At 30.1% G+C, this 12,719-nt stretch overlaps 1 protein-coding gene across 4 annotated transcripts in view; it reads right to left on the minus strand.

The window, feature by feature from the left end:
* LOC107455837 (uncharacterized) overlaps positions 1-12,719 on the minus strand; it is a 106,782-nt gene that overhangs the window by 17,798 nt on the left and 76,265 nt on the right. For all 4 annotated transcript variants that reach the window (XM_043044692.2, XM_071187658.2, XM_043044697.2 and 1 more), the window contains exons 16-21: positions 9,551-9,830; positions 8,515-8,680; positions 5,173-5,541; positions 3,906-4,043; positions 741-962; positions 473-670 (exon numbers count right to left, since the gene is read on the minus strand). In XM_043044692.2, coding sequence (XP_042900626.1) covers positions 473-670; positions 741-962; positions 3,906-4,043; positions 5,173-5,541; positions 8,515-8,680; positions 9,551-9,830 — 1,373 coding nt within the window. The remainder of the gene's footprint in view (positions 1-472; positions 671-740; positions 963-3,905; positions 4,044-5,172; positions 5,542-8,514; positions 8,681-9,550; positions 9,831-12,719) is intronic.

Below are 12,719 nucleotides of genomic sequence, written 5' to 3' on the forward strand. Positions count from 1 at the left end.
TTTTTCATCAAATTTTGAAAGAGTTCGTCTATTTGTTTTTTGGATAAATAAGCATTACTACATATTCTTTTAATTTTATTGATTTGATTAAAAATGGTATTTAAATAGTTGTTCTTAGAAACATTAGAATTCCAAGTAATTAGTTTATTTATTATATACATATAGTTTATTATGCATATTACTTCTCAATTTGTTGTCCACCAAATGAATAAAATGAGATTAAACAGCTATTTCTAAGTTTTATTGAATTCAATTTTTAAAAATGATTGCGATGAAAAGTAAATGTTTTTAACAATAATAATAGTAAATATTTTTAATATGAAATCAAGATATGAAATCAAGATTCCAATGTGCATGAACAACGGTTCATGCAATTCTAAATCCTTATAATGTTCCCTATCTTCCCATTATTTCTTCCTAATCGAAATACTTGCATTGAATAGTGATTCTACTCATCAAATAAAATACTTACGATATTTGCTTCTTTCAATTTCTTCAGCTAAGAACTTTTCAATTTTATCAGCGAATTTTCTTTTTATGCAATAAACACAAAGGATGATAAGCAAAACACTAAACACTGTTATAAGGCCTAACCAGAAAGGCTCTTCTAGCATACGCTGGCTGAGAGGTCGATATGGAATTCGCATCACAATTTTCTCACAATGAGAACCTGAAAATAAGAATTGAATTCTATATTCAATGGAAACGTCAAGTTCAATAGATATGTGATAATATGGTACCTTCAAAGTCTTGAATGCAGCGACAGAAAAAGCTTCCATTCCGAATACTACAAATACCATTTGATTGACATGGATTAGGTGAGCAAGGATTGATTGTCATTTGGCATTTCTTTCCCTCATATCCAGGTAAACAATCACACTTCCAGCCATTAGAGGTGAGATTACAAAAACCGTTTTCTCCACAGATATTCAAATCACACCAAGTTAGGTGGCAAAATAAGCCTGAAATCAAAATACTTTCTTCCTCAAATATCTTTAATAATTAGAAGATCAATATTAGATGACTAATGCGGAAATCTACATGTTTTAATCTATTACGAATATTTGCCTCACACCTAAAATGGCTGAAGAGAAATGGAACTTAAGCATTTTTATCTTATTTAGAAGAATTTTAATACGCATAAGCTCAATTATTTCACTAGCGCACACATATTTGCATAGATATTTTTTTACGCAACTGAAAACAAACACAATACAATAAGATTGATAGTTCATAGAAATGCAAGAGCTACATATAAGAAGAGTAAATTGATCGTCCTGCACACGTATTTACATGTACTTTAAGCTAAATGTAATAAGATCTAAAACAAGTTGATAAGGTTAATATTTTAGAAACTGTAAGGGCTATGTGTAAATAGAGTAATATTTTTGATTTTGGTATTTTTACTCAAAATTAAATAAGATAAATAAGTTAGAAATTATAAGAGTTACGCCTAAAAATGTAAACTGTTTGATTTGAGACATTTTTACGCACATATTAAAGTATTTTTTTTTTCGCTTTTCGAAAGATAATTAAAAAAAATTGACAAATTCCTTAGTTCAGAAGTTATATGGGGTTTGTTTAAAAAAAGTTAAATGCTTGGCTTCGATTTATTTAGGTGCAAAACCATCATAACTTAAAAACCTTTATCGACTTGATTTCATTCGATTAAGCAGAAAAAAGAAATACACAGAAAATCATAACTAATTTGTCTTGATATCAATGTCAGTGTAAGAGGAATAGCAAAAGGAGAAGAAAAAAAACTAAAATGTTCTTCAATTTCATAAAGCTATTATAACTTCTAAACTATCAATTTAACTTTGATCTCATTCGATTCAAAGGTAAAAATACACAGGAATTAATAGTTTTAATTACACCCCTATTTGATATCCCTAGTCAATTGAAAATGGTGGCTGACATCAGGTTAGGGGATATATTTCAGATATCCATATTGGGTATCATATATAGATATCCCAATATGGATATCTGAGATTTTCCTTTTACAATCAAACAACTTTTAATACAAGTTCTGGCTCTCCCCTAATTAATCCCGTATTCACCTATTTAAGAACTGGTCTAAATGAACTTTCAACTAACCAACTATGATCAGTCGAATTAATTTGACACTTTGCTTAAATACTGCATTGAAATTAAGTACCCCAACTATTCATATTAATAATTTTTTAATAAGGTAGCTCCTAAGTAGTTGAATAAAGAAATAATTAGCTTTAAAGTTGTGGCCCAATATGGATACCTGAAGTCTCAAGAGATGAGCTTAACCGCCATATAAGAAAAATCTGCATAATATACCTTTCCGAATAGAAGCCCAGTCGTGTGTAAGCTGAGAGTTTCCTTAAAGATTTACTCAAAATTAAAAAAAAGCATGTATGTTTGACGAAATCTAAACAAGTTTCCTAAAACCGGAAGAAATTCGTCCAAGGTATCCATCCGCGAATGTTATGCTTACAAGGCGAACATGGTTAATATTTTAGGAAATTTTATTAATGGGATTCATGCTTAAATTTGCTCGTAATTTTACCATTCATAAAAATTTCCCGATATTTATAAATTTTAACTAGTTATGAAACTAAAATAAATTTCAAAAAATTAATAGCACAGCATAAATAAAATGTAAGGTTTGTTATGTTTTGAGTGTTATCCCTTATTTGGCCATATTTGTGCAAAATTTAACCTTTATTTTTTTGGCAGCAACGCATAGCATGCTTACAAAGTTTTCAAAATCCTTATGTTGCTTGTTTCGTTGAAATTTAAATTTAAAAAACGAGTTATATTATAAACACTGCAAGTATAATAATATTTGATGGCACCTTTTTTCAAGTTTAGGCGTAAAAATCAATAGGAGGTAGTATGACGTCTTACGACGAATTTTAACCAGTAGCGCCATCTGTGCTTAGCTTTACACAGTTTACCATCCTAACATAAGCAGACATAAAATAAACAATAAATTTAACACGCTTGTGGGTAACTTGCAACTTCCCAGTCGTCTTAGTTAATTTTTTCAGAAATAAATACTCAGCGAATTCTGCCCTTTCTACTTCAGTTCCTGCCCTTTCTTTTTCTTAAGCTATTCAAATTACCAGTTCGGACTGACTTGGCAAAAAACCAAAGTAAATCAGATGCTAACACAGAAAACTTTCTGAATATTGAAGCTAGCACGTTTAATTTTTTCTTCTCGTTTGCTGTTTTATGAGGAAAAATGAGTGACAAAAAAATATTCCGCTCTTATTGTCTTTTTTATGTGCTTTTTTAATTGATATTTTAAGGTGTTTTACTTATAATTTACGTTATTATATGCTTTAGATGCGGCGTTTCGTTAATGCTCGACAAACAGAAAAAATAATTTCCGTTGACGATCTCCGCGAGAAACTTTCAAAAAGCTTTAACTGAAATTTTTTTTCCAAATTCCCTGCTATGCTGACAGAGAATTTTGCTACTCTATGACAATAACTGTCTCTACAGCTCAGATCCCCGCTTTATTGGACTCTTTTGGTTGGGAAGTTTTCGACCATCCCTCCCTACAGTCTAGATCTTACGCTGAGTGATCTTCATCTTTTCCGATATTTCAAACATAATTTTGGCGGTAATCACTACAAGTATGACGAATACGTGAAAAAGGCTGTGACCTCTTGGTTAGCGAAGTAGGTGTCAAGTTTGTATGAAGAAGGTATTCTAAATCTAGTTATAAGGTGGTATGATAAGTGTTTAAACAAACTTGGCAGCTATGCTGAAAAAAAAAGAGAAACGTATGTAGAATCTGAAAATAAATTTGCTTTCATTGGGTTTTTATTTTCATACTTAAAAAACAAACCTCATACAATCTATTGAATATTTCTTTTAAGTACTGTCATTTTCAATTTTTATCACATCAAACAAAAACTTCTCACCCGTGTAATATGCGAAGCAATGACATTTATAAGAAGTTCCATTTCTAATACATTGACCACCATGTTGACAAGGATTTGGATAGCAGGAATCGATTGAACTAGATACCAATCTTCTAGTTGTATTCAAATATTGATCGTCTGAAATTTTTTTAGAGTAATTAATGAGAAACTAGTTAGAAAATTACAAACAAAACAGTCTGACATATTTTAATTTAAATAAGCAATAACGAAGAAAATTTTTATTGCAGATACATCATAGAATGATAAATTAAATTAAATTATTAAGAAAAAGCAAATAGAATAGAAAATTGTTAATGATAATCAACAAAAAAAAATAATTACTGAGCAAACTCGATACAAATTGTTTTGTGTAAAAATTAGTTTTTTTTTCCTTGTCATTTTAATGGTTATAACTTAATAAATATTCCATTGATCATGCTTGTTTTGTTTTGCTGAAGAATTGTTACAAAAATAACATGATTTTTGTACGTTGTAATATAAACAAAATGAACTTCTTAAGTCAAGAATCATAATTATAAGAGCAATAGGCGAAAAAATTAGATTGAATGATGAAAAACAATTACAAGTGAAAAGATAATTACTATTTGTAAATAATTAAGTACTGAGAAATAGCTTTTTCAGGAAAAGTATGGTGAATGATCACCTTAATTAAAGACTAATGTGATTTTTAACTGGTTGTACCTCTGGTTAAGCATTAAATAGATCTTTAAATTATTACTTATGCAATATATATACATAAATGAAGTTAGGTGAATATGGAAATGCTCGGATTTACAATCACTTGGCAGATTTTGCAGAATGGAAAAGTTAATTTTGAGCTTAAAAATCGTAAAAACGCATTTTCAAAATTTGAGGAGACAACCGGTTTTGCAACTGAATGATACATTTATAATTATTCAAAATAAAAAAGAAATAACAAAATCAAAATAATGATTCTTAATTAATTGGATTTCCAAGTGCGTGGAAAGGCACTCTCTCAATACCTCTGGTGGGTGCCACGGTGACACACTTTGAAAATTATTTTCCTAAGTAGAGTTTAAGAAGTATTAAGGTACTACTTACATTACATTGGAGATATGATTTAGGTATTTACATTGCATTATGTAAAAGTATTTACACTACACTGGAGGTATTTACATCGTAGATATGATGGTATATTCTTATATCTAGTGCATATTTTCAATGCCCCATAAAGTTTCATCGAAAAAGAAAATTACACAAATATATCATTGCTGAGTAAACTCACCTTTCTCCACTGAATATTCAAAAAAATAAGAAGGCAAGCTATTGTCATGATTCCAAGATATAATTTTGAGCAAATGAAGCACTGACCAAATTCCATTGCCTAAATTAGAGGGACGACAAGGACTCCAGATCATGAGAGTCTTAATGACAGCATAATTATCTTGAATAAGAACACCACTTCCCTCGCATGTTGATGGTACTTGATGAGTGAAATTGAGTAATTTTAAATGAATTTTATAACCTATAGGTGCCAGTAACCTTTGACTATAGTTTAATTCAGTTGGCTGAGGAAAATTGAAATTCATACTGTAAATTCTGCCTCTTTTTCTTGGATTAAGATATAAATTGCTTTCCAGTGTTCTCTCAATCCCTGAAATAAAAGAGTGAACTGAGGCATAAAAAACACTTATTTTTAACAATTTAGCAAAAAAATAAAAATAAAATAGGGCATCTTTATAACTAAAGCTCTGATTTAGATGACATTCGCATTTATTTGTCTCTTCTGGACACTTTCACTCTTTCAGGACATTTTTTTAAAAATACTTTTTAAGGTATTTTTCAGATATTTAAATTTTTCTTTATTCTTTTAGATATTTTTGGAATCTTTCGGGTATTTTTGTTAAAATTTTGGGACATATTTTGAAACTTTTATAATTATTTGATCATTTTTACATCTTTTATATATTTTGACTGAGTTATACTACATAATGCTTTACACCTTCTAGGAGAAAGATGAACATCATCTCCATCACTGAAAGATTATATATATATATATATATATATATATATATATATATATATATATATATATATATATATATATATATATATATATATATATATATATATATATATGTGTGTGTGTGTGTGTGTGTGTGTGTGTGTTTCTGTGGATGACCGAAATGGGTGTTTGATGACTTCCACTGGTGAATGTAGACAATTACATAGTCGATATCCTATCGCAAATGTCCAAAATATATACTTGCTCTAGTTAAGTGGTATACATTTGTCCGGTATGCCCTACAGCAATGTTTTTTAAGGTCAAGTGCCATTACCCGTGATGCATTTAACTGGTACTCCGAACACTGATGTTTCTCCTAGTCTATCCTCATCAGATATTAAAACATGGAATAAATATAATAATATCAACGAATAAATTAATATCAAATTGGATATAACAGACATTCGGACATTCGCCAAAGCGACTATGTGATTGTTGACATTCACCGGTGAAAGTCGACATTCTCTTGATTTCGTGTCATTGACGATAACATAACTTTATACAGACCTTGGCCAAATTATTAGACACACTATGAGATTCTACGTAAAATTTTAATTATCAGGTGATACTATGCAGCTTTATTGTTTTTACGAGACTGATACCGGTTTGCACTTGTTTACGTTCGTGCATCAATTTGTTAAACTAGGCAATCTGTAATATAAATTCAACGATTGGATACATTAGACGAGTCAGATATCAGGTATTATATTAGTATATTATAATAATTAGACCAAATTATTAGACGCACTGTAGTATTTTAATAATTGTATTTTTTGCACGAGTTTATATGCGATACTTTTATATTTAAACATACATGTAATGGGTTTTTATTTAAGAGATATTTTATGTATTTCCTATTTGTATTTACTTTTAGCGTATTGCGTAACAAATGTTAACCAATTGATACACGAACGTAAACAAGTGCAAACCGGTTTCAGTCGCGTAAAAGCAATAAAGCTGCATAGCTGTATATATATATATATATATATATATATATATATATATATATATATATATATATATAAAGAGGGAGAGCGTCTAGAGTTCTTGCACACAGGAGATTAGGCAGGGTGGAAGAAGATGCTGTTTATTTAATCATGTTGAGAAAAAAAAACGAAGTAAAATCCTACTACGATCATACCTACTACGATCTTTTGTGTTACCTTAATGTCCATATATGTTATAAAGGGATAATTTTACAATTATAACAGGCCAGAACAATTTCTTTACGGAAAGCATTGATCATGATTCATTCTTTAATTTATTCTTAGAAGAGGATATTGACTGATTGCAATGATTTTGTTACCTACATTGACATTTAACTGATTTATATTGTGGAGGTAGGACTGGATTGTGTGGAAAATAGTGGACAATCTCTGAATTATCACTTTACTATCAAAGAAAGACTCCCTATATTAGCGTCTTGTGGTTCATTAATTCACGGCTCCACTTTGTTTTACTAGATTAACTCTGTCCTCTTGTTTTTAACTTATCCTTATTTAGTGGTCATTAGAGTTATAAAAGTTTGTTCATCTTATTATACATTTACTTAAGATTCATACCCTAACAAACAATAAGGAATCTGTGTTTTGTACCGATAACCTCTGCTCTTGGGGTAAGACCGGCATTTTGTACAGATTTAAAGATATTTTTTGCAATTTTCTTCTTTTTTTTTCGAAAAAAAAAAAGGATTAATAAGTACTATATTTTTGTAGGGAATTTTGATCCGACCTTCAGCAATCCTAAGTCTCAAGACAATTGTCTCTCTTTGAGTTCGGCCTTGACTACATTGCATGCAATTTTATGCATAATTTTGTCAAATTAAACAGAAATTTCTGTTACTTTTTTCACAGAAACTCTCAAAATTTCCTGTAGAGTTAACATTAATTTCAAAGTTTAATGAAAATTATACCTTTGTTCATTTTATTATACATGTTGTAATATTATTCATTAGATAAAATTTCATAAAAGAAAACTTTCAAATTTAAACGTGCATTTAATAACAGGGGAGTTTGTTTTTATTGTAAGGACATTTTTGGTACTTTTAGAACTTTTTTCGCTATTTTTAAGGACAATTTTAGATCCGGAATTAAGTTGTAACTTTTGCTCTATTGATACGGTTTTCTCGTCCTACGATACTCTCTAATAATACTGACTAGTGATAGGAATTAGCATCAATTACTGCAAAAATTATTTACAAATATCTTACAAAATTCTTTTTCTAACGATAAGGGCCGAATTTTGGACATTCATACTGTTAACTGAGTCAACATATCCAAAAAACATTTTTTAAAAAAATTGTTTTTAGATGTTTAAAATTAAAATTAAATCTTAAGCAAACAGTAGCTTTATTTTATTGTTTGACATATTCTAGCAATCTAAATGTAATAAACAAAAAAAAAAAACGCTTTAATTTTCAAAGTAATTTTTCAGATTAGAAGTCATAGGAAAATACAATCGTTCGTTTTAGAGGGGAGGAAGTGAAGAGGAGAACTCTTAATTATAATGGATCCTCCAATGTGAATAATTTTATGACGAGCATATTATAATAATTGAACTTACAACTTTCAACTGTGATATTATATCCTCTGTAAGTGATACTTGTGATTGTAGGTGTTTGAAGAGTATGAAAAACAAGACGAGCTTCATTTCCATAAGTCATTAATTGAGTTCCAGGTAATAGATCATCTCCACTTAGATGGACTCTCTTCGTTTCATCTAAGCCTATCTGTCAAAGAAATATTGCAAATTATGAGTTTACTTCTAAGTTATTTGCTTATTAAATATCAGTACACATTTTTTGCGTCGTTATGACAACAATTTTTATGAGTTATTTCGATCTATTTAAACAATAGACAAAAAAAAGAGGCGAAAATTTTGAAATTTTTTTTCCTTCAAAATTCATGAAATTTTCGTCAATTTCGTTTCCTGAGCGATTCTAAGAGCTAAGATTTCCTCACATTGAAAAAATTACTATTTTCTCTTTTTTGAGGATAAGAATTTTGTCAAAAGCATGAAGCCTAGAGCTGCTTATCGATCAATAAAAACTCAGTTAGGAAAAGAAGCATGGAATGAAAACTGTATGAATGATAAGTTTTCTAGTCATCATCAGCTTCTTCAATTGAGAGCACTAACCTCTTTACCGTCTTATTTGTATCATTCGAACTTCTTTTCGAAATTATTTGAAGCTTATCATTATTATTTTCCTTCAGTTTTTCGTAAATATTAAAGTACTAAATTAACAAATGAAACGAAACAATACTATCTTAAGCTTAAAAAGCCAAAATAATAACTATCTTAATAAATTATTGTACTAATTACTAAACTGTAAACTAATCTTATTTGAAGAATTAGTGAGTAAATATATCTCAAATTAATGATTCTTACTTCATCGTAAAAATAACTTTACTGATTCTCATGTGCATCGATAAATTTTAGTGTTTCTGAGCCCCAAAAATAATGGCAACTACTTTACATCAAATGAAGAGTAAAGGAAAGTATTCGGTGTTTAACTGCACCATGCTTAATTACATTTTTTGTATAAAGTAGCTGCCACCATTTTTAATGACACACAAGTGCAATGAAGATTTCACAATACCTCTAGTTTGTCTTGAATTCTCATCTCTAAGTCTACTATAGTTAACAGAAGTCGCTTCGTTGGATCAGGTGCAATGAGGGTAAGTCTACATTCATGACCTCCCAGATATGTTCGTGGATATCTTAAACTGCTGATATAAGTTTTTTCTAAAACTAGTAGCCTCCGATTCAAACAGGCAGAAACATCAACTATTTCCCAAGAAGCTGCATAACCAGATGTTGTAATCGAGGAATCAGAATGAAAGTTTAAATAGACTTTATTTGTGGGTGACATGAATTCCCTAAAATAGATTTTGATTATCACATGAAGGGGCAATAAAGTCAAAGTTATTGTTTTCATATTGGTTAATGTTAAAATATGGCAAGTAAGTACATAAATACTATGTCATAGTGATAGCATTTACATTTTCACTATGACATAGTATTTATGTTCATACTTGCCATAGATATTTATTTGATTCCAATGATGGAACGCAAATTTTGCTAGGAAAGAAGTGACAAAAAATTGTATTCTTTAATATTCTTTAAATAAATAAACTAAAAAATTCTTCTTAATAAGCTGATTTGTTGATCGAAATATACTTTACTTAACTAGTATTTTGAACAATTTCTTAAAAAAGCTTTGAAAAGATTTAGTTTTTTTTTTATCAATTTGATTTTTTATAAGTAACTTTAGATTAACTGAGTTTTGAATTTCTTTCAATTATGAGTTTCTGTTAATTTAGATAACTTAAAAAAAGTTCTGCCGAATATAATAGTGAACTTATAAAATAATGAAGGAAATCATTGTCCAAAAGCATGTCAGGGCTTTTACTGATGGATCTTCTGACTCCACCTTCACCAACGGAGGTGCGGGAGTGGTACTGCTCCTTCCTGATGATCAAAGACGAGAATTCGCAACTGGTGCTGGAAAAATCGCATCTAATTTTACAGCAGAATTGATAGCCATTTCTACGGCTATCGAAACGTACATCAATCTTGAACCTTCGGAGCAGCTTAGTGGTATCACCATCTTCAGCGACTGCAGGTCTGCCTTACAGGCCCTCAGCAAAGGTACCTCAAGCCTTGTCCTGAATATCATAGAACAACTTGGACAACTTCAGCGCCTCCGGAAAAATTGCTTCTTGCAGTGGATTCCCGCCCATGTGAACCTAGAGTTTAATGAAATAGCTGATTCCTTGGCTAAAAATGCCAGAGATCTAAATCAAAACTCAATCCCAACCACGTTGGCAGATGCAAATGCTTATGCAAAGTCAAGACTATTCACCCCTTTAAAAATCAAAGCCCACGATCAAATAACTAATCTTGACATCGATAGGAAGACAGCCACTACTCTCATCAGACTAAGAACAAAACATCATAAAAACATGAAAATTTCTACAGATAAGACTAGAAAATATCAAAACTGTGGCAACTGTCTTAATGTGGAACTGACACCATATCATGTTTTTAACTGCCCTGCAGTCGCTGCAGGCAGACCTCTTAAACTACCCCACAGAAGAGGATTTGTATTCTTTTAATGCCATAGAAATAACAAAAACTATTCAAGCACACCATGAAATATGATTCTATAGAGGATACGACACCAACCAACCATTGTCCAAAAGTAAATTCTTCGATATCACTAATCAAGATTATAACGAAATACCTAAATCTACAGCCTTAAAAAGCATATATATTAAAAATAATTATAAAATATTAAAAAAATGATTTTTTTTAATTTCAAAAATTCATTTTTAGAACTTGTTTATTTAAAATAGTGATTCTCAAAAGCAATTCAACAAAAGCTGATGAAGATAGAAATATTTGGCTTGCTTTTTAGTCCGATTAAAACTGGAGAATTTCTTTTCACGAAGTTTCGAAATTAGTTTAAAAATTCTTCAGCATATGTCAATGATAATAGAAAAAAGTTATAAAACCTTGTTGTCAAAATAACCACCATTTGAAGCAACAATGTCGATTAGTCAGATGACAAAATAAATTAACAAACGCCCATGCAAATATTTCAGTTGGAAATCTGACATGCCGCAAGAAATATTGTTTTATATTTTTTTTATCTGTTCAGCAGTGGAATTTGATAAAGATTTGATGTTTTTAAATTCAGTGAAAATAAATTAACTACTTTCGGAATAATTTTTTAAACTTCGGAATAACGCCTTTTCATAGAATTATCCCCTTACATAGGACATGAGAGAGAAATTTTTTAAATTCGTCCGTGAGTTTTAATCTTGGACACAGCTCGAAATGTGTTTTTTAAGAAAATGGACAAAGAAAAAATTCGCCTTATCAATGTTCAACTCAAATTAAGCAACTAAACGAGGAATTTCGCACTTTATTTTCCTTATTTTTTTAACACTAAGCATAATCATTAAGGGGGGCAGAGTCTCAGACTTCGGGGTCAGGTACATTACAGATGTATTTTTAATAGCGTATTCAGTAAGTACACTGAACGATAAAGAGGTAATATAAAAATATAAATACGTGCAACGTCAATCTAATATCTATTATATATTATATATTCATAGGATCTGTGATAATTTTCTAAAAAGAACTGTTGACTTTTAATATCCTTTCAAAAAAGACAAATTTTTTAAAAAAAATGTACTATATGATCTAGGCAAATGAACGTAACACATTACGAATTCGGATTCATTAGTTTATTCCTCAAAAACAATTTTCATAATAGAAGTTCGGAAACGGAATCAAAATCCATTTTTTTTAAATAGCTATGTCCATTTTCTTAAATATGCATTTTGAGTTCTGTCCATTTTCTTAAACGAGCTATCGAGCCTTTTTAATAATCACGCATTTTGAAGCAGTTCCGAAGACTTATTCTATTGAGAAGCTACTGGAGGTAATCGTGTAAGACAACAGGATCTTTCCATGGTAAATCCTGTTTTTATCTTTTAAAAGACACTACCAACTTTTCCGGACAACAATATCATTATTTTGGAGTTTCCAGATGACCTTAAATTCAGTTTTGATCTCAGATCCAGAGTTTTTCTAGACTAAAGGAAAATCTTTAGTTAGCACATGCACATGTGGCAAAGTTAGCACATGTAACAAATATAAGGGTGACTTTGCAAGTTAATTCGCCTCCTGTTGTCATGAACTCCAACATGACTAGGGATCCATTCGGGAAAATTTTTCTTCCCATTTTCATTAATATG

The sequence above is a fragment of the Parasteatoda tepidariorum genome, chromosome 11 (genome assembly GCF_982258835.1).
Source record: "Parasteatoda tepidariorum strain Cologne lab strain chromosome 11, Ptep-v5.0, whole genome shotgun sequence".
Lineage (NCBI taxonomy): Eukaryota > Metazoa > Arthropoda > Arachnida > Araneae > Theridiidae > Parasteatoda > Parasteatoda tepidariorum.